At 39.3% G+C, this 23,017-nt stretch overlaps 1 protein-coding gene across 1 annotated transcript in view; it reads left to right on the forward strand.

Moving 5' to 3' along the window:
* Nucleotides 1-23,017, forward strand: part of PIEZO2 (piezo type mechanosensitive ion channel component 2) — a 234,887-nt gene that overhangs the window by 143,210 nt on the left and 68,660 nt on the right. The window contains exons 10-19 of the mRNA XM_053956157.1: nucleotides 953-1,091; nucleotides 1,423-1,556; nucleotides 3,627-3,863; nucleotides 8,848-8,971; nucleotides 10,520-10,767; nucleotides 11,421-11,569; nucleotides 12,319-12,492; nucleotides 15,716-15,757; nucleotides 20,518-20,550; nucleotides 20,909-21,159. Coding sequence (XP_053812132.1) covers nucleotides 953-1,091; nucleotides 1,423-1,556; nucleotides 3,627-3,863; nucleotides 8,848-8,971; nucleotides 10,520-10,767; nucleotides 11,421-11,569; nucleotides 12,319-12,492; nucleotides 15,716-15,757; nucleotides 20,518-20,550; nucleotides 20,909-21,159 — 1,531 coding nt within the window. The remainder of the gene's footprint in view (nucleotides 1-952; nucleotides 1,092-1,422; nucleotides 1,557-3,626; nucleotides 3,864-8,847; nucleotides 8,972-10,519; nucleotides 10,768-11,420; nucleotides 11,570-12,318; nucleotides 12,493-15,715; nucleotides 15,758-20,517; nucleotides 20,551-20,908; nucleotides 21,160-23,017) is intronic.

Genomic DNA, 23,017 nt, shown 5'->3' on the forward strand with positions numbered 1-23,017 from the left:
CATGACCGACAGCACATATGAATTCAATTTACAGGTTACAGAAAATCCAAGTCTTTATTTGAACAGACAGCAAATGATCCATTTATCTTGACTGCTATAGACCTTAGCAAACTCTGAAAGCAGAAACGTCCCCTCTGTTTAGCACATACAGAAGAATGGAGATGAAGATGAATTTTAGGAGCATTCATAGCCTAATCTAAGCCTGCTCCATAGTCTGGACTTGGCGCAGCTGGATATGACTGAACATAACCCAGATACTGTTCTGAAACAGTTCACAGGCTGTTGCACATGCCTGTGAATAGTTTTGACAAGAAAGATATGCTCCTGTCTCACAGCCTGAGCAGAAGTCAGTCTTGAGCACGTATTGCCATCACTAATCCACTGCATGTGGGTTATTCTGCCAATAGGAAAGATACTGGTGGTTGTGATTGCTGGAGCCTTTATCCAAACAAGCACAAGGGCTGAAACTGAAGTCACAAAAATAAAACAATGAAATAGTGTTGAATTAGCACTACCAAGTGACAAAAATGTGCCATCAATAACAATGATTACCACAAGTGGTTTCATTAACAGCTGCAAATATAGATATCACCACTAATAATTCAAATTGGAAAGTAATTTATAGCCATTATTTTAATAACTACTGGAAATAATTAGATGTGAACTGAAGTCTGAAAATCCTGATGGTAGTAGTTTGACTAAGAAGAAGGATGAATTTTTCATTACTTCTATTGGTATGACATAAAAATCTAACAACAATTAATTTTGGAAGCTGTTCTGAGTTATTTTTGCATGCAACACGACTATAACATACCAGTTTCTCGGAAGTGACTGCAGCTGCTTGCTGACCTCTTTTAACACTGGCACTCCAAGAGTAGAAAACACAGAAGTAGGAGTCCCAGTCCTCTAAGAGCCACGGTAAATGCAGTGCCTCTCTCCGGTGTCCTGGCAGGTGCTGCTGGTAACAGTGAACGGGAACCCTGCTGACTATCACACCATCCACCCTGCACTGCCACTAGAAAATGGTCCAGCCAAAGCAGACATGTACTCCACACCACAGTACAAGTGGGAGCCCTCGGATGGCTTGTCAGGTACTACATTGCCTAGGAATTGTCATTTTTTTTCCATGTGTTTTTCTGATACTGTATCTCCAGTCACTGCCTCTGGCATTTCTTGTCATTTTGGTAAGCTCTGTGGCCTGTTAAAGTTAAATAACTGCTGTCACCTTACAATGATGGATGCCCATACAGCAGTTTTGTAAACTGGGCTGTAGGTGTCTACCATCCAAAATACTTTGCCTACCAGCACAGTGATTTGAAGTAGCCATCAGAGTGATTGCAAACAAAGTAATTTCAGGAGAAGATGCATGTACTATCTTTACACCAGCATGGATTGCAAATAAGAATTTCTTTTTCTACTTAGAAAAGGAAGAGGAGGAGGAAGAAGAAGAGGAAGTTACTCAGGAGGAAAAGGAAAATGTTAAATTACATGCCCTGGTCTCTGTGTTTCAATTTATCATGAAACAAAGCTACATTTGTGCTCTGATAGCTATGATGGTAAGTACTAGCAACAAAAAGAATGCTGTTGATTTTATGAAAGTGTCTTCTCCATGCTTTTCTGAAAGTAGTCTCATTGGTTGGTTTTCAGCAAGTCTTTGTATGAGGCTTAAAAAATATCAAGATGGTGTCTGCATAATTTTGAGCCTATTTTAGGTTATTAAAGCATAATTCCCAGGCCTTTAAATAGGGCAGCACACTTCCAGGACTGAGAGCCCCAGGCTTTGTTGTCTCTTGAATATCGGAAAACCACTGGGTCTCAGTTTTCTATTGATTCCCAAGCTTCTGCACAAGCAGGTTTGTCACATGTTTGCACCACTCAGAAATTTACCTATAAAATTAATGTATGTAATACTGATATAGAAAACTGTAAACTTATAGTTCCTAATTCAGGCTTTGCATGCATCCAGTGATCCATCTCTGAGAAGAAAGGATCTGTAAAGCCTGATTTCCTGTATTGACACAGAAAGATCTCAAGGAAAATACAACTTTGTGCCAAGGCAGGGTTTCGTGTTGTTTTACTTATTACCCTTCGTTCGCTTTTTCACGCTGTTGCTTGTTTTTAAGCCTTCATGTTGCAAATACTTTGAGCTGCAATGTACCAAGGTTTCCACATAATGATTAGATGTCTTTCTATATTCCCAATGCAAGCTTTGCTTTTACTGTTTTGGAGAAGTTTCAACTATGATGAAATTAGCCATAAAGCTTCTTGGCCCAATTTTGCATTAAAAATGGTAAAACAAATTACCTTGGCTGCCTCTCGTTTGCATAAAGTTTCAAACTTTATTGGCTGTCTTTTAACAGAAAAAGTTTCCCCTGTAAATAAGGCAGTCTCCTTGTGCAAAGTACGGATCTGGATTGATGCGTTCTAAGATATTAGCAAGTAGTTAGTTATTTTCATATTGACACAGTAAATTTTTCCTATTTTTTGAACTCATGTACTTTTTGGATCACAGAATGGAAGGGATCTTAAAAGTTATCTAGTTATGTGGTTCCAACCCCCCTGCCTTGGGCAGAGACGCCTTCTAGTAGACCAGGTCTGCATTTCCCTTTTAATTAATTCCCAGGGCTATGTCTCTCAATATAAAAGGAGACAAAATATTTGAAGAACTTACTTGTAGTTTAATGCTAGCTTTTATCTTCATGACATATTCTTATTTTATGTGATCCAAATTAATTTATGAATTTATTTGTGGTATGCTCTGATGGAAAATCCGTTTTTACTACAGCCAAAGACAGCTCAGTGTAACCTATTTTCTCATACGAGGATGGAGAAGTAGCATATCAGTGTTTGTCACATACCCTTAAAAGACATAATTTTCTGGAGGGCTAAACTAACTTGGTAGAAATACTCTTAATATTTAATAATTTTTTAATGCTTTAATGAAAGTTATTCCACAGTTATAGCAGCATATATACAGCTAAATTTAGTCCTTAATCAATAACAAAATGTAGATAAAAAACACTTAAACACCCTAAATCCTTTTCTTCAGTGTTTAATAGAGATGTTTTCGAAAACAGAATTCTGAAAGCTGTAGAAAATGTTCTGTAGTTGTGAGTATTCAGGTAATCTACCACAGTTACTGTAGATTAAATGTTCTTCAGGTTGAGTGAGTGCACACCATAACTTTCCATTTTAAACTGATTCCACAAAAGCTAGAGCAGTATTGAGTTAATGCTGTTTTGTAATGCTGTCAAAGGCCTTCAATGCAGTACCCATTGATTAGGTTTTGCCATTCCTATTCTGAATTCTTTGCTGCTGTTTTGCAAGAAAAAATTCTGTGCCCAAACTTTATTTTCCATCTCTTTTAGTTTGGTGTAATGAGAAGCAATGAGTCTGCTTACAAAGTGCAGCTAATGCATCAAGGGTTTACCCCCAGAATCTACTTTCTGCATGTTCTCCAAGGGGTTTATTTTAGCTGGTCCAGTAGGTGATTAATATGGGTGAGAGGCTGATGAAAATGAAAATATGCACTGAGTAGAGAAGTGTAAATGAAGTGTAACTGGAAATCTGTGTTGTTCCTGAATGCATCTGTGGACATTTTTTCCTCTCTTTCCTCCTTCCACAAGGCATGGAGCATCACGTATCACAGCTGGTTGACTTTTGTGTTACTGATCTGGTCTTGCACATTGTGGATGATTCGGGACCGAAGGAAATACGCCATGATCAGTTCACCATTCATGGTTTTTTATGGAAATTTACTGCTAATATTACAATATATATGGAGTATTGAGCTCAAGAATGATGAACTTCCTCAAGTATCTGGTTTTTTAAAAAGAAAGGAACCTGGAGAGCTGGCATCAAAGGTAAGTGTAACAAACGGCTGAGATTTATTTATGAAACCATAAAATATAATATGATAAAAATTTGGATCTCTTGACATTTCTTTAAGAGTGCATCCACAGTATTCAGTGTGACCACTTTCAGTAGCAATTCTAAAGTAAAGGGTAAGTCATTAGAAAGAGTGTTCAGAAAACTGCTTCTTGCATATTAAGCTAATACTAGAGCAAATGGTTCAGACATCTTTTAGGTTTCCATGATAATTCTGTAGAAAATATTTGATGGATTGAAATTGCTCACTTGTTTGGTTTTATAAACCGGATTCAAAACCAGATGTTATTTGATTCACTAGATTAATACCCATGGGATGTCAGATTTGTCTGTGACTATGATGGCAACTGGAACTGTGTTGTCATTGCAATTACCAATACTACTCACTCCCTAATGGTTTGGCACAAGCAGCAGCACATTGCTGTGGCTGAGTTTTAATTCTTTATCCTTACACCTGACTCAGCATGAATTGAAATCCATTTTAGGTTAGAACCAAGAGAATTTGCTGACCCCAGTGCATGATGGATTTTTTCTTTAATGTCTTGAAAATGCATTTTGTTCTGCAAGTTTGCTCCTGGAGAAGGGACTGAGCAAAAATAGGATGTTTCTTCCTAGAGCACCCAAGAGGGGCATCTCAGGGAGTGCATCTAGTTGGCACTGCTCCCCTTGTGCTAAGTGGATCACTTCCCTTGTGACTCCTAATTACAATTTAAGTTGATTCTGTACGTCATCTTCCTTGTTGGCAATACCCTTTTGACAACCATTTCTGGGTCTTTAATGCATTTGAAAGTTAGTGAGTGCTGTATTATATCTCTTGTAAAGGTAGGGCTAGTTTGGTAAGAGGGAGAAAGCTCAAGGGGTTCTGCAAGAGAAATTGTACAATTTTTTAAAATGACTTCGTGAATCTCTAAGGAATTTTAACTGTCTTAATACTTCATTCCCTTTGATATTATTTCTTATTGGCTATATCATCGAATATCTTGTCTAAAAACAGATGCTGTCAAGAAAGGAAGCTGATATGTATATATGGTGATCTGGCCACATCCATAAAGCCATTAGGTGTTTAGTGGGTTTTTTTTAGGCTGAATTAAATGCACTCCATAACTTTCACAGAATTACACAATAGCTGAAGCCAAAAGAGACTTCTGGAAGTTATTGGTCCAACTCTCAAGCAGAGCCATCTAGACTTGATTGCCCAGGACCATGCCTAGATGACTTTTGAATATCCCTATGAGTGGAAACTCATCCCAGGGCAACCTGTGCCAGTGCTCAGTTATTACCCTCACAGGAAAAAAAGTGTTTCCTGATGTTCAGGGGGAACCTCCCATGTTTCAGTTCGTGCCTATTGCCTCTGGTCCCATCACTGGGCACCACTGAAAAAGAGTCTGGCTCCAACATCTTTACACCTCCCTTCAGATATTTATAGACATTGAATGAGATTCCACCTGACATTGTCTTTTTCATAGGAGAGATGCTCCAGTCCCTTCATGGCCATTCAACTGGACTCTCTCCTGTACATCCATGTCTCTTGCACTGGGGTGACAGAACAGGACACAGCACTCAAATTGTGGCCTCACCTCACAGTCACCTTCCTCAACCTGCTGTCAACACCTCCTAATGCAGCCATTAACATTCTTTGTCATAAGGGCACTTTGCTGGCTTGCTTGTAACTTGTTATCCACCAGGATCTACAGGCTATTTCTGCCAAACTACTTTCCAGGTGGTTGGACCCCAGCACCTAATGGTGCATGAGCTGGTTCTTCCTACCCAGGTGCAGGACTTTTTACTTCACCTTGCTGAATGCCCTGATGTTCCTATCAGCCCCTCTCTCCAGCTCCCCTCTCTCCTCCTGTCAAGGTCCTGCTGGATGGCAGCATAACCCTCTGGTGAATCAGCCACTCCTCCCAGTTGTGTGTTATCAGCAAACTCGGTGAGGGCATACTCTCCCCCACTGTCTGGATCAAAAATGAAGATGTTGAACAAGACTGGGTTCAGTATTGACCGCTGGGGCACATTGCTAATCACTGACCTCCAACTAGGCTTTATGCCATTGATCACCACCCTCTAAGCTCAGCTGTTCAGTCAGTTTTCAGTTCACCTCACTGTCTGCTCATCCAGCCCACACTTCATCAGCTTCCTCTGACCACCTTATGGGAGTTTCTGTCTGGAGTCTAAGTAAGAGACAGTATCTGCTGCTCTCGTTTCATCTACCAGGTCAATCATTTTATTATAAAACTTTATGAAGCTGGTCAAGCATGACTTCCCCTGAGCGGATACACTCTGACTATTCCTGATGGTTTTCTCATCCTTCCATGCCTGGAAATGTTTTTCAGGATTTGCTCCTCCATCACATTAAAATCACAGAATGGTTTGGGGTCAGCAGGGACCTTTCAAGATCATCTAGTCCAATCCCCCTGCCATAGGCAGGGACATCTTTCACTAGATCAGGTTGCTCAAAGTTCTATTCAGCCTGATCTTGGACACTTCCAATGAAGGAGCATCCATAGCTTCTCCATGAAGCCTTTTCCAACATCTCACCACTATCACCCTCCCAAGGACTGAAGTTGTTCAGGCTTGATCCTTTGTCTTGAACTTCTTGAAGATAAGAGTGACATTTGCTTTCCTTCAGCAATTCTCCCATCACCACATTTGATGAAAGGTCATTGAGAGTAACCTCTACTAGTGACACCATCCAGCTCCTGGGCTCATCCCATGAGGATCTGTGCACTTATGTATGCCCACTTTCTTTAAATATTCCCTGATCCAAGTCTGTTCCACCAAAGGAAGACTCTTCCTTGCTTCACACTTTTCCAGGGTCTCCAGGAACTGTGTTTCCTTAAGGCCAGTCTTGCTAGCAAAGACTGAGGCACAGAAGGCATTTGGTACCTCAGCCTCTTCCATGCCCTGTGTCACCAGGGCCCTCGCCCCAGTCAGCAGTAGGCCTGGATTTTCCCTAACCTTCCTTCTTCTGCTGAGGCATGTACAGAAGCAAATCTTGTTGCTCTTGACATGCCTTGCCAGACCCAGTTTCAGGCCTTGACTTTTCTAACCATGTCTGTACATGCATGGCCAGTTTGCATTCCTCCCAGATTACTTGGTCCATCCTCCATCCCCAGGCAGAGTCTATGCATTCCAGCTGTGTTGCTCTGCAAATCCCATCTTCACCTCTACATCTTTCTGGCCTGTGCTTCCTAAAGAGCCTGTAGCTCTGTATTGCAAATATCCGAGGCAACACACCTATCTCTCTCATCCCAACAAGACCACATCCCTGCACAGAGATCTCTAATTGATTGGGTTTGTTCCCATGCTGCAGGGCTCAAGTGTACATGCACTTCAGAGGGGCACCAGACATACTGTTTTCCCAGAAAGAATCTGGCAAGTTTCCCTCTAAGGCTGTGTTGAATTGCTTTGCTTATATACAAATGCTTGCAGTGACCCTGCATAAGCCCTGTTTTGCTGATTATGTATTTCCTTTTGTTCACATCACCCCTTTGCTTGTTAACCTTGTCCATCCGTCTCTCTTTAGTAGTTTCTTTACTAGTAACTCTGTATCCCCCTTTATTCCTAATTTAAAGTCCTTTGAATAGTGATTGAATTTAAATGAAGACTGGATACTGTATTCTGCAGAAGGAAGAATAGAAATGTACTGTAATTCTTTCTGCATAAGTTTCTGCATGCAATATGTGTTTCCTGGTCAAAAATGAGATTAAATCTATACTGTAAAAGGTGGCTAAAAGCATTTCTTTGGTCTGCAACCCTTCAAGACTTTTCTTAGAGCCAGCTCTGGCTCTGGAAATACTGAGTAGAACAAGGGAGTAAATGCGGCGGGAAGTCAGAGTTAATCACTGCTGAAGAAAGTCTGTATTTTACAATATCAAAGGTTTGTGTTGCAAAAGCCAGAGCTCTAGGAAGTATCTGGGGAAGCTGTGACAAGTCACACAGGCTGACAATCTGCTGCCATGGCTCAGTGTTAGCAGCAATGTCAATAAAAAAATCTATCTCCTGGGAGCAATCCTTTTCCCCACTGTGCATTAAATAAAAAATGCATTGTACCACTGGCATTGCCATTCTATTGTGTGCAAAATATTTGGCTCTTACGTGCTTCCTCTTTGAAATTTTGTTCTTCTAGCTATGTAGTGAAATAAGTCTCCTTCTACAAAGGGAAATTAGCAGAAACTTTGTAGAAAGCAAACATAAAATCAAGTGTGCGACAACAGGCATCATGTTGTTTTCTAAATTTTGTCCATCTCTTGGAATTGCAAGCTGTTGAATATAGCTTTTTGCAACACACAGAATTGCACTCTTCATTAAAGAGAGCCGTTTATTTCTAAGGTATCCTGCTGTTACTGAATTAACATCTCTTGAAGCTCTTAAAAGAATTAAGAGCTATCTCAACTCTTGTTACTGTTACAAATGCAAGGCATATTCCATTTACTGGATCTTCTGTAACTGCAAGACATACAAAAACAATTTATTTTTAAATTAACTGTGTTTAAGCACCTGAAGTAACAAACCTCCTAAATCAAAATATTTATGATATGCAAAACCATGATAATGACAGTACACTCTTGCATACGCTTCTTTCCTGAAAAAAAAGGTAAAAAATGAACAAAAAACCAACAAATGGGAATTATATCAATCAATGCATAATAAGAAGATCCCTAAACTTACAAGGCAATAGTTAAAATCTGAGTAAAATGGGGTAGGAATAGATGTATATAAGTGAATACCTTTAAGAAGTGGAAATGTGCAAATGAAGCAAAATTGTCTGTAATGCAGGATGTTTCCTAAATAGTATAACTTGCCATAAGATGCACTTTGACACCAGTGCCATCGCTGCCATTTTCTGAGAGACAGAGAAAACAAAGGCATGCAAAATTTGTGAAAACCTATGCTTGTATCAGTAGGACATAGGATATACAATTAGTCTGTTGGTTTTGTTTTGATTTTTGTTTGCAGATTCTTTTCACAATTACTTTCTGGCTACTGCTTAGGCAACACCTCACTGAACAGAAAGCACTTCGGCTAAAAGAAGCTACTTTATCTGAGGTCAAAGTTGGAAGTGAAGAAGATGAAGAAAAAGGTAAAGCCAGATCCAATTTAGTCTCCTTCAGTCATGATAGAAGTTCAGGTTACTGAATGCTGAAAGTAATTAGCAAGGTATCTGTCATTAGCTAAGAAAGACATTACAAAATCTATGTTCAGCTATCTCTGAGATATAGAAGTAAAACACTTTTGAACTTTAGAAATTCATATAAAATGTTTTTACTGGAAAGTAATAAAATCATTCATTTTAGAAAGATCATTGAACTTTCAAATGATCAGTCTACTGCTGTGTTCCCCACTCAACCCGGGGGATTAATTGCCCTAAAGTTTAACCACAGGAAATAAGTTTACCTAGGAAAAGTTACTAAATTCCTTGAAAATTGTGTTGCTACATAAACTCTTACACAGACACAGAAGTTAAACTACAAATTTCAGTGGAAAAAATAAGCATATGTTTTTTCAGTGCAGGGGCTCAAGCACACCTGAGAGCAAAGTTTACTTTCATAGATTCAGCTTGCCTAATAACTCAGTGACCTGTTCTTTCTTTTGCTACTGGACATATGTTCCTCCAAACATTCCTTGCCCCCTCTCTCTAGATGTTTAACTGAAAAAGTTCAATGCACTGAAATGGTAGAAGGTGAGCCCTAGAAGGAGTGGTGTGGTTCTGTCTCTGATTAATTACAATCCTTGTCTCAGTAAGTAAAACATCTGATCAGTGTCAAAGCTGTACTACAAGGATTTTCAAGGCAAGAGCCTGAGGAGGGGGATGGTGAGTATGATGAAAGGAGTGGGCAAGCCTCTTGATGGTGAAGTTTCAATATTGCTCTCAGTGGAAAGAAAAACAACTGTACTATGGTTCTGGCAAGCCCTGTTACCTACATACCTGCACATGTACTTGCTGCTGGGGGTCACTTACCGTGCCCTCCACATACCTCATAAGGTTAATAACTGGGGAATCTTGGCCTCTTCACAGGGCCAAAGCAGCTTTTTTTCCTGGCCCAGGTGAAGCACAAAATAGGGTCTTTTTTAATGGCAGTGTTAGTGCAGCATTTATATTTTTTAAGCTTCTTTGAGTTTGTTAATGTTTTCCCTTGCTTGTGGTTTTTGAGGATAAACACAGTATTATCTAAAGGATGAAACTCAAGACAAGAGGTTCAAACTCAAGATGAGAGTTTAAACTCAAGAGGTTTCTGGTGGTGCTGGTGGTTTCTTCATTTTCCAATTTAAAAGGTTGCTTACTTGAGAGTATAGGAGTATATGGGAATTGTTTTGGCTATTATCCATTATGCAACCCTTAAGCTCTAATTTTCCACTACAGCTGCTGACATTTCAGACAAAGCGAAGGTGGGTGTCTGGTAAGGATGTATAGCCATGTGCTCTATGGCTCCAGCAGCAGGTTTAAGCTCATATGAAGTTAAAACCCGTTTCCTTGCTCTGGAGGCATGCATGATTAGGAATTACAGTCTCTTGTGAATACTGAGTTTTGAGTTTCTTTGTTGTGTGCAGAGATTTTACTTTCCACCCATTTAAATTCTTACTAAAAGTCCCCAGAAGAGACAGGCCAAATCTGACTCTGTATTTGCAGAAGAGGAGTCGCAAGAGGGAGAAGTGTCAGAAGAACAGGAAGAGGAGAAGGAAGAGGAAGAGGAGGGAGAAGAGGAGGATGACCAGGATATTATGAAAGTCTTGGGGAAGCTGGTGATGGCTATGTTAATCAAGTACTGGATTTACGTCTGTGGGGGCATGTTCTTCTTTGTCAGCTTTGAGGGTACAATTGTCATGTACAAAATCATCTACATGGTACTGTTCCTCTTCTGTGTGGCCCTCTACCAGGTAAGGGAGAACTGTGTTAACTGAATTTTATCCTTGAATAGAACTGTTTGTACTTTTAGCTTGGTAATAAAGTAGCTCCAAATAGAATTCATGAACAGTGAACTTGTTCTTTAGTTAGACACAACAGAATAAGACCATTTGACTAGTTTTCCTCTGGTTTTTGGTTATAGCAACAGTCGACAGTCAAAGTGCACATAAATTAGATACAATGCACACCTCTGCTCTGCCATGCCACTTCACCATAAGCTTTGGAACCTTTGTGGAAAAGTCTGAGTCTATGCACATTCTTCATAGCCACCAGTATTTTTGACAGCTGGTCCACACTGCTTCCACACCCCAATGAGCATGGGAGTTCCTCTCTTCCTGGACTTTCATCACCTAATGGTGATGAAGTTAGCTGGCTGAAGCTATGAATTTGTGTCTGTGGCCCATGTCTCATCAGACAGTTTTGCACAAAAGTCTTCAATGAATTTGCATAAGTTGTAAAAACTGTCTCAAAAATCTGTGCTTGCCACTGGATGATCATTGCTTACTTCAGACCAGCTGGGAAAAATAGTGCTCTTCATTCTTGTTCGACAGTACAATGTTGTCAATATTTCTGTCAGTGTCTTTGCCTTCAGCTTGTGTCAGCATCTTTAGTGTGTGATTTTCAGGTACACTATGAATGGTGGAGAAAGATTTTAAAGTACTTCTGGATGTCAGTGGTTGTTTACACGATGTTGGTACTTATCTTCATCTACACATACCAGTTTGAGTCATTCCCTGGATTGTGGAAGAACATGACAGGCCTGGATGAAAGGAAGTAAGTGGTTTTGATTAATTTTTTATTTGTACCTTTTATCTGAGTTCAGTGTGATGGAAGGATCTGAAAGAAGTCTTCCCTCTTATGGGAGAAAAATGTCATGCAGCCATTCTCAGGCATAGCTGATTTTTGGCACTCAGTTATGAAGCCGTAGATTTATTGGTGTAACCATAGAAGTGAGCAAGACCAAGAGAGGAGCTCAGAGGTGTATTTTCTCCAATTGGCTGCTTAGGCCTTTGGACTGCTTCTGTTCTCAATACAGTGCCAATACCTCTCTTCACCACTTTGACCATAAGAACCAGATCCAGGGAAAGATTAAGGGTAGATCTGCAGGAAGTTTGGAACTGATGAAGGTGAACCTGCTCTCCTGCTAATAAGGAGGATTGGGATTCTTCATCCTTATGATGAGTTGGGTATTTCTCAAGAGGAGCTTACACTGGAAAGCATAAGCAATATGAGTGGATTTCCAGTGCAGAACTTTCAGTCAGAGAAAACTCATCTGATTCAAGAGATCTGTGGCAGGGTTTGTTCATCTGATTGTACTTTTACAGTACCACTCTACATTAAGGAGTCTGAACACAAGATACTTGCATTGTAAAACTTGCTAGTTTGGGAGAATTTTAGAAACCAAAACCACACAAAAAGTACCATCCTCTTATTTTCTATTGCAAATAATATGTAGAAATGTCTCATGGAAAGAATATTTTGTGTGAAAAGATGCCTTAGTGGAATACTTTTTTTTTTTCCAGACTAGAGGACCTTGGCTTAAAACAGTTTTCTGTGGCTGATCTATTCACACGCATCTTTATCCCCACCTCATTCCTACTGGTGTGTATCTTACACCTTCACTATTTCCATGATCGGTTTCTGCAGATCACTGATTTAAAAGCTGTAACCAGCAAACAGGACAACACTATTTACAGGTAAGAAGCAAAGTAAATGGAACTATTGATTATCTGTATGGAAATGCTATTTCTCACTACCTTGTAATGCTCACTTTTCAGTAGATCTTATTTGCCTTTGCTATGACTACCTGGCTTAAAAAGAAAATGCACAGTGTCCAGCACCCCACTACAACCAAAATATCTGTCTCTTCCCGTTTTCCCCTACATACTAAACTTTTTCATTTTAAGATACAGTTTCAAAGGTACTAATGGCATTTATATATTTATTTAATTGGCTTTGACCTTTAGGTGCTTAATTACTGTGTGTTCCTGTCAGTAATAAGAAATACAGCTGTTATTTTGGGTCACTTCTTTTTTTTCAACATCTATTTTGAGGGCCACAGGAAGATTTGGATATCTGTGGAAAACACCACATCTGCATTGAACAGTTAGGCCTTTTTGTAAAGTTGAACTTCAGAAATGGAAAAATTCCGAATTTGTGGTTACTTTTCATAGTACTGACCCTTGGATGAAATCATTTGGTGATTTCATCCAGACGTTCATTAGCATTTTTTCATGAATCTGGGACATCACTTTTCCAATGTTCAATTCCTACATGTCTTCTGTGTAAAAACCAATCTGGCTTAGGATCCTGAGCCAGGAGTATAAGAGAGAGAAATGGTTTTGTATTACATAGTGTTATATTATGCAATGACAATTAGGTTCATTCCTTGAAGAAAACATTTAGACCCACTTTTAGAATGTTCACCTGTCTAGTGATGAGTGTATCTCAGCTGCACTTCTATGAACGGGGCTAACTGCATAACACCACATAGACCACAGGGAATAATGCCACAGGGAATAATGCCAGTTACTTAACAGGGAATTATGTTCTAGGTTATGCAAGATTTAAAAAGCATTTCAGGTATTTTTCATACATTCAATTTGATATGAAGCTGCTTCACAGTATATGGTACAAGTTTGTGCCATGAGACTAAGCTCCAGTTTTATGGAATGCTTCCAGTTTCTGTATTTGAATAATTGCTAAGACCAGAACAGATCAAACTTGATAAAATTTCCTAATAAAGATGTGGGGGGATTAAACTTAACTCTTAAATGCCTGTCCATGTAATAACTCTCCTGTTGCTCTTCTTGAATTGCTAAATGTGATGGTAGATTCAAGGGCACTTTTGTAATGGCCTGTGAGCAAACTTCCCTTGCCCACAGTGGACTTTTGTGCAGCAGTAGGTACATGTTAAGATCTCAGAATTGACCAAGTCCTGAAAACAGAACCCAACTATGTGTCTGAGCTGAAATGGGGCTGTTCCTGGGCTGAGGCATTTGGGAGAATGCTTTACAGTTTGCAGTAACTCCATAAGCTCTCTTGCAGCCCAAAGTTTGCACTTGTGCTGAGTAACAAAGGAAGTTTCCACCTCCCTTCTAATGTGATCCAATAGACATAGAATAAAAAGAAAAAAACCCTGAGGCACTCATAGGATTTTGATGGGTTCACTTTGCCTGTGCACCTGCTACTTGAAAATCTTTCCATTACACATGAAAAATACAAGAATGTGATACAGCTTTCCAAATGGTGGCATGAAGAGGATCACTGTGACTAAAGTCACTTTATTCATGAAGAATGGAACTGCTGATGGTGAAGACACAAAATGTTTTAATGCATCGAAAGCAAACATTTTTGCCAGGAATAAGTAGCCTAGACATATGCCAAAAGTGGACATTCATTGTCGTACCAGGCTTTTTATTGAAGTCACAGATTAAGAGGATCATGTGATATCATCAGCTTTTTAATCTTGGAATTAGAATGCTATTTTTTTGAGTCTAAATATGTACTAGATTGTATTAAGCAGTCACATAAGTACCTAAATATTTTTAACTGTTAAATTTGTCATGTGTGCTACATTTGCCATTTTGCAGTATTTTCAAAATCACAAATATCACATATCTCCTTTGTTCATCCTGAGAAGCTTTAACTATTGGGACCAATACCCAAATCAGAAGAGTCTTCTTGGTTTGTACTCCTACTAACTCTGCCTGGAATATGAAAATCTAGCTCTTTTCTTCCCTTGATGCAATAAATCAAATATTGAATATCAGCTGACTTTATAGTTCAAAGTTTCATGATAAGAGCTCAGCTGATTGTATTGGTGATGCATAAAGTTGGATAAGAACTAACACAATAACCAACTTCAACTTAACAGTAATGCCAGCAATAAGTTGCAGGGGCCATTAAAACAGATTCAAGATTCATATATAGGTATAGTTTTCTCTCAAAGCTACTAAAACTTATTTTTCCTTTTTGCTTTGAAGACACTAGCATTCACTTAATCAGTGTTTTACCTTTTTAAACTGCTTTTATGCTGCACCTTTGGTAACAAAAAATTAAAGAAACAGAACCTCCATTTTGAGTAACAAGACAACTCAGACCTTTTAATAGTAAACTTAAAATAATCACAGCAGCTGAGAGCTGGTCATGAAAGCAATCAAGAAAGCACGTCCAGTTCCTCCATCTGCCTTTGAACTGCCAGGTGTGATTACAGTATTACAGTTGTGTGTAACTGAAGGGTCCTGTTGAAATTGCTAAGAATGTTCATTTATTAAAATGCAGCTCCTTATGAGCAAAATTTGCAGAGTGAGTTGAAGAGTAAGGGTCTGCCAGCTGCAAAGAGAGGACACAGAAACTGGCACACTGGAATTGGCAGAGTGAGGCATTTCTCACTATTTATAAAGGTGTCAGAACTGAGTGTCTCTGTTTTACATCTGCAAGAGAAAAAAAAGTTCTCTGATTAGGACTTTCCAAACCCATTTCCTTGTTGCACCATGAATTATGCAATGGCAGAGATAAAGGTGGTGAGGTAGATAATTTCTCTGATATCATGCTCTGCCATAATTACCTTTACATTTTATTTTTTAAAAAAGAAAAAGATATTTTTAAAAATGGTGGTATTCTAAGGCTTTCTTAAAATAAAGCAGTAAAGGCTGTTTTCACATTTTGAGGACTATGAATATTATCTGGAGTTCTGACTGAAGTTGCATAGATCTAAATGTCTAAGAGTTGCATTTATAAGCTTTCTAGACTTTTCACTGCATGGTGTATGTTAAAATTTCAGTGTGCGTTGTTATGACAATGTGTCATAACACACTGGTAGACAGGAAAGTGCGTTCGTTCCTATTTAACGGCTTTCTTTTCTCTCTCTAATTCATTTCCCATTTTCATCTTGTGCTTTCATCTCCCACCTCATAGCCATGCCAAAGTCAATGGCCGTGTATATCTAATAATTAATAGGTGGGTACTTCAATTCTTCCTTTCCTTTAAAATCGGTATACCTTATTTTTTTGGTTACTTCTTAGTTGCCTTAAAGCAAAGTATGTTCTTGCTGTGCATTACTGTGAAGTAAGCAAGGAGATAGCGTTGTTCAGGTGTTGCAGTTTCCTAAAGCTGATGAAGCAATTAATACACCTCTTCTGCATATTTATACATTGTGAGTTTCTTCTCCCAGCTGAGAATTCTCCTAAACTTTGCCCATGCCTCAATGCAGGAATAATTGGTGCTATTTGTAATTGGCTGCAGTCAATAGATTTGATCGAGGAGGCTCGTTTATCTACCCTTTGTTTGTGCATGGAAAGATGCATGCCTGCATGCGCCTGTGTACACACTGACACACAAACACAGAGACACACATCCCTGTCTTCCTCCAAGCATGTAAGAATGGGAATTTGAGGGCCTGTTCAGTTAAATATGTAGCATTTACACAAGTTTCTACAAACTGAAATTTCAGAGTTGGAAAGGGAACACTGAACCCACTGCATGCTGAGGCTGTTAATTCACAGGCTGAGTTGGAGGCTGCAGGATCCAAACTAGAAAAACTGCCATCATGACCATCCCTTTATAAATGGCATCTTGAAAACTGTTCTGTAAATTAGATTCCTTTCAAAATACTTGACTGGAATAAATGTGAGCTATCTTTAAGTCATCTCCGAGAACAGAAGGACTTCTGAGTTGTTGTCACTACTGAATATAAACAGAAAAACCAAGAAGATGCATTGTTTAGATATTTGTGACTACCTGCTCTAACAAGAAGTCAATTTATGAGTCATGTTCATGCTCCTTCTTCAAATGTCAGCACATAGTTTGAGTCACTATTCCTAAAAGTTCACCAGACCTGAAATCCCTTAAACACACTCCCTTGGCCTGTGTTTAAGGGAGTGGTGATGGCAAGCACCTTGGCTAAGGCAGGCAAGCCGGTTGCCAAGGCGTATGGCCAGGAGGCAAGGCGGGGCTCTCACCCGTGTGCAGTCAGGAACATGAACCAACAATTGAAGGTGAGGATGAGATTTGGAATCCGTAAGAGGGTCAGCCACAGCCTGGTGAGGCCCCAGTGAGTCCACGGAGATAAGCCAGGTTTGCAGTGAAGGCAGGATGTCAGTTTGCATGTCAGGCTTAGGGACAGGGAGGCGTGGGAGCAGGCACAGACACAGCTGCAATGCAGCCACAACATAGCAGTGGAGGCCTCAGCATAGAAGCAGCACCCAATGAAAAGAGAGAGACCCTCTGCACCAAGGCTTCCTGGCTTGTTCAAATACCCCAGCAGGGCTTGGATTCAGGCAATATATCCCCTTAAAGCCCTGTAAAGGCACTCAAGGTCCTGCCAGTGGAGGCATGGTACTGTGTGCTCAGTTTGAGTCCTGAAGACCAAATATTCAGGAGATGGGTCACTAGGGTTCTGCAGAGCAGAAAGCTTTCTGTTCTTAAGGCTTTGCATGAAAGATACTTGAGAACATATAGCTATAAAGTTTCAAACAATTCATAAACGGCAAAAAATTATCAAAGACAAAAGATGCCTAATAATGCATCCAATTAATTAATCTTCTGCTCTAGTAAATTGCGGATAGGTGAAAGTACTAGGAACCCAGCAAGGACCTGTGGCACATGCCTGATTTTAGTGCCACTGAAATTGCATTGTTGGCAAAAACTAGTTCTATTGGTATACTTCTCATTATTGATACCCTATTTAATGAACCTGACAGTAAGAAATGCTCTCAGCTAAAAGCAGTAGTGGCTGTACCTTCAAGGCTTGTTGCCTGCATTATTATTTAGTTATTTCTCTCAGTATCAGAAACAATGCTTTTATGTTATATGGGGTAATTTCCCACTATTATGTGGCTTCCAACAACGAAGTCATATCTCACTAGCTAGTGAAGGTGTATGGGTAGCTTGTTTGAAAAATTCTAAACTAGTGAAGTTTTTATATCTAATGCTTCAGTGTTGTCAGTTACAATATAATGCGATCTCATTGTGGGAAAAAAAAAAAAAAAAAAAAAAAAAATTGGAAAAACAACCCTAGCAATACATAAGGAAGTTTTGGAAGAAAGATTCCAAATAGACTAACTTTCCAAACAGTGGGCAGGGCATTTTATCTATCCTTTTATCTCCTAAGTACATGATCCAATGCTCAAGCCTACTGATACCAATAAAACTAAGCCTACTGAAAACTAAACTCATGCTGAGGCTTTATCAGGTATATAAATTACATGTACCGATCTTTAGAACCCCATTTGGCTCCTGTATCTCCAGAACACGAATGGGAGTTATATGAATAAGAGAACGATGAGTCCATTCATACCAAATTGTATAGAGTTACTGTGTTTCTGTCCAGTTTACACTGAAGCAAGTCATTAAGTCCTTGATTTACATCAGTGTGAATAGATTTTTTCATTATAAAAGTCACTTGGGAAGATACCTCATAAAAATCAATGCAATTGCATATATACAAAACCTGTCTGATTATATGGTTACTTTCATTTCATGGTGCATTGCCTTTTAAATGAGCACTGATGGTTTATAGTAACCAGGGATCTCTGTAACATTTGAACCAAACTGAAAATTCATTCTCTCTTCTTGATACATGATCCTCCTATTGGTACCTCATTAGAGTTTTAGGTAAATATAAGTTATGTCATTTTAGGGAACCTTGATGTTTAGTAACTTTATAGAGATTTGAATATCCTTTCGGTGTATATGTTAGCTGATACGTGATTTAGATTTGAAAATAATCTAATAGTCCCAAAAGAGATCCATCCAAAGGACCATGGTGAACAGGTCAAAGAAGGTGATTCTGCCCCTCTGCTCTGGTGAGACCTTGCCTGGAGTGTTGCATCCAGCTCTGGGGTCTCCAACATAAGAAGGCCTGGAACTGTTGGAGCAAGTCCAGAGTAGAGACACAAAGTTGATAAGAGGACTGGAGCGCCTCCCTTACGAAGACAGGCTGAGAAATTTGGGGCTGTTCAGCCTAGTGAAGAAGAAATTGCTTGGAGACCTCACAGCAGCTTTCCAGTATCTGAAGGGGGCCTACAGGGAATCTGGAGAGGGAATTCCTTTTCATCAGGAATTGTAGTGACAGGAGAAGGAGTAATGGGTACAAACTGAAAGAGGAGAAATTTAAGTTAGATATTAGGAAGAAATTCTTTACTGTTGAGTGGTGAGACACTGGAACAGGTTGTCCAGGGAGGTTGTAGATTCCCCAGTCCCAGCAGCGTTCAAGGCCAGGTTGCATGGGACTCTGAGCAACTTGGTCTGCTGGGAGGTATCACTGCCCATGGTAGTGGATACTTTAAGGTCCCTTCCCACCAAAACTATTTTATGACTCTGTTTTTGGTAGCCAAAGCTACTGAATAAATTCTTGAGTATAAGACTTTTTCAGGTTATTAGACACTCAGATTCATTGCCCAACCAATGATGAGGAATTTTAGACATGAATGTGGCTAAAATGTGATTAAACTTTATTACTTGATATTTTTTTGGTGTTTGAATGTCTTTTTAAACTTCTAATTTTAGACCACCTTTTCTGCTTTTTGACAATTGGCATGGTATTTCTACTTCAGGATTGTTTAGTCACATTTCTGTAGTTTTTCCTGCATTTGAGACTCCAAAGTTTCCATCTTGAAGAAACTGCTGCTCCCAAATGATTGAAAAATAATTCTGCTTTGAATTTCTCACTAACTGCCTAGCCTATTCTCTTAATGTTTCATGATCAGGAAAAAAAAATAGATTTTTAGTTTCTTGAACTGTAAAAATCCTAAAATTGGCAGAATTTCCTGTCCAAATGGTTATAGGCCAGAATTTCACATCAAGAAAAATAAATCCCTGAGATGGTACTATGGCATTTTAGAACAGCCTTACAGGTGCTTCAAAGAATGCTGAGTGTAGTAATTTCAATAGCATAACCAAATATTTAATGACCTAATCATGCACTTGCCAAAGGGACACTTCATTGCAAGGAGTCATATTCAAAGGGAAACAGTTTTCTGGAGCTATGGGAGGTGAGTCCCAACGGCACAGCTTTGTGAGAAAAAAGAAAACCATAAGAAAATAGTTATCTTCTGTGGTAAAGAAAATATATATACTGAATAATCTCAGGAAAAAAAGAAAAAGGCACCACGGCACTAGAGAAATATCGTTTCTGTGTTAAATTGGTCGTATCCCAGTTTTGGTAGTGTAAAGCTTACTGATAGATTTAGGTGGAGACTATTATAAATTAAAGAAAAATTCTCTGTGAGATGTGGCAAAGAAAGGGAGAATGAATGGCACTATCTAAGACAGATATTATAAAAATCTTCTGAAGGTGCAGCCATGGAATTCTTGCTTTTGTTTGTTCCCAAACTGATAGCTGGAAGAAAATTGCAAATTCCTTGACTTTCCAGGTGCATCTTTTAATTGGAGGAAGGTGGAAATGCATTTACAGTGATAGGTCAGATACTTGTGATGGTTCAGCTGCATTACTCAGAGCATGGTACAGCGTTGACCACATTTAGCACTGGTGTGAATAGGTTGCCCCCTTTCCATCTGTGCTGCAAATCCATGTTTCTTTATAGAAGCACCCCGTGAATGTCATGATGGCACGCTCTTGCATCAGAAGGCTTCCGCAGATGGAGTAGGAGAATGCTTTATGACTTGTGATGTAGCATGACGTATTTGTCAATGACCTTCTTCTGTAACCCCTCTGTTCTCATCTCCCTTTTTCTTTCTGTTCCAATTACTTTGAGCAGCCTCAAGAAAAAAATACCAAACCACCAAAATGAGTAAGTCCCCTGTGAAGCCATGAAATGTTTCCTCTTAAATAATGTCATTTCATGCTTCTACATCTTAAACTCTGACCATTTTCTCCAGTGGGGAAAATGTCAAGTTTAAGTGTCAATACCACTCATTACTAACTAACCATTAGTATCTGAGTGACAAGTAGTTACTAATACGTTCCAACGACTCAATTTTCAGTGTGTGTTTGGAGAGAGTACCAGAATCATTAACTTTTCTACTTCTAAGGCATTTTCCATGAGCAGTTATTTTTTTTCTAATTATACAGTTTGAAAAAAAAAAAAAAAAAAAGGACGGCAATGTCATTACTCCTCAGTTTGCTGACATGCTACTCTTTACCTACAGACTGGTGCACCAAGATGGAAGTCTGCCTGACATAACTATGATGAATCTAACAGCCAGCAGAGAAAAGGAAGAGGATAAAATGCTGGAAGAGGCTGGTGAGAAAAGAATGGAAGAGCCAGAGGGGGAGGGAGGGAAAGGGAGGGTCAAAAAAAGAAAAGAAGAAGAGAAGGAGGATGAGGATAAAGAAGATGATGATGATGATGATGATGATGACAATGAAGACAACGAATCAGAGGAAGAAGAAACTACAGGTAAGCTCTGTAGAATGCAAATTTTTCCTTCCTCAGTCTTAAGTAATAGTGTCAACAGGTGGTTTGCTACTGGTCATCCCTGTTAACTTCAATCACCAGGTTTTCCTTCTAGTTTCACATGCAGTCTGTGTCAAAGAGCCTGAACTGAGCAGACGGTTACTTGTCAATTATTCAACAGGCCGGGCTACAAGCTGTTCTTGGGAAAAATTGTACTGTAGGGTGCTGAGAGGAAAAAACCAACAGAAACACAGTGCCCAATTCTTCTAGGTGGTCTGGGTTAGATTATTTGAAGGCTACCCCAAATCCTAAGTAATTCTTTAGAGTGAAATCTCCTTACAACAAAGAAAATAATACACATACATATTTAATATCTCATACTGCATGCTTTCAAGACACCTCTCCCCAGAAGTCCCAATGACTTTGCTTCATTATTTATGTGCACATTAGTGTCATATTTTTCACTTCTGAATATGGAATATGTAATTGATGCCAGCTGAACATAAAAAAGCTTAAGGGCAGACATGGCTTATACTATCATCCTTGATATTGTTAATATGAACTTCTAAAATGAATAATTACTATAACTCAGTTTGTAATATGAGCCAAAAGTGAAACTAGGAAAGAGAATTTAATACCCAAGGAAGCTGTATTCTTTGGATATGGCCTTACTAAAAATTTAGTTATTCATGACAATAATCACAGTACTGTGACACCTAAATAGGGAGAGGATCTTTGTCAAGGCAAAATGGCAGCACATCAGGCTTAGTAGCCCTAGGGGATCAGGGAATCATTCTTAAGATCATCGAGTCCAATCATTAACGCAATACTGCCATATCCACCACTAAACCATGTCCCTAAATGCCACACCTATACATCTTTTAAATACCTTCAGGGATGGTGACTCCACCACTTCCCTGGACAGCTTGTTCCAGTGCTTGAACCTCAGCTGAAACAACTTACCTTTCCTGGCTGGAACAGCTGTCATCACAGAGGTGGTCATGGGCCATGGAAACCTTTATTGGCAAGCTTTCAAACTGTCTGTGAGGGGTGAGGGGTCTGGTGCACTCCAACCATCTCAGCTTGTTGGAAGGGCTTTAGGAAACAGACCAGCTGGTGGACATTACTCTGTGCAGTGACACATGCAAGCAGGGAAGTGGGGAGTTGCAGCTGGTGTTGCTTGGAATAGCACAAGGGGATCCATCTTTAAGCTGCACATGGCATTTATTTCTACTGGAGTTATACCATTTTTACAGAGCCACGTGGCCGGAGCTTTGACATTAAACACGTTCATGTGTGCAGACTTCACTACAGAGTGTTGTACAGTCTTTCAGTGGATGCAGTCAGGCCTGTATTTTATTCCATGTGTGTGTATTGCCTGGCCATGCTAGACAGTGCACCTTATCTGCCTGTTCCACTTAACTGGCACTGTCTGGATACATCTTGCATGATGCAACACTGCAAATGAAAACAACTGCAATGAAAGAATGAGTGAGAACATCTAACTCTGTAAAGACTTATTTTAAATACTCTTGTGCTTATAAAAAACACATGTAAGATTAGAGTTCTGTAGCTTAATTAATTTCTCAACTTTAATTATGTGCTTACAGAATTCACATCACTCAGCATTTTTATTAGGATTTTCTAAGTTGTGTTTGGAGAAAAAAGGCAAAGGAAAAAAATGGAATTTAGTTGTGAGGTGTTCCAGAAGTCTGCTTTTTCACACATATGTGCATGTGTTCTTCACACAAATGTGCATGGAGTAACCATTTTGATGTGCTTTGCATATAAAATAAAGTGATAATTTGAAATAATTTCATAAAGAAGGTGGTAACTCCTTTGCATTTTTACCAGCTTAGAC

The sequence above is a fragment of the Vidua chalybeata genome, chromosome 1 (assembly GCF_026979565.1).
Source record: "Vidua chalybeata isolate OUT-0048 chromosome 1, bVidCha1 merged haplotype, whole genome shotgun sequence".
Taxonomy (NCBI): Eukaryota; Metazoa; Chordata; class Aves; order Passeriformes; family Viduidae; genus Vidua; species Vidua chalybeata.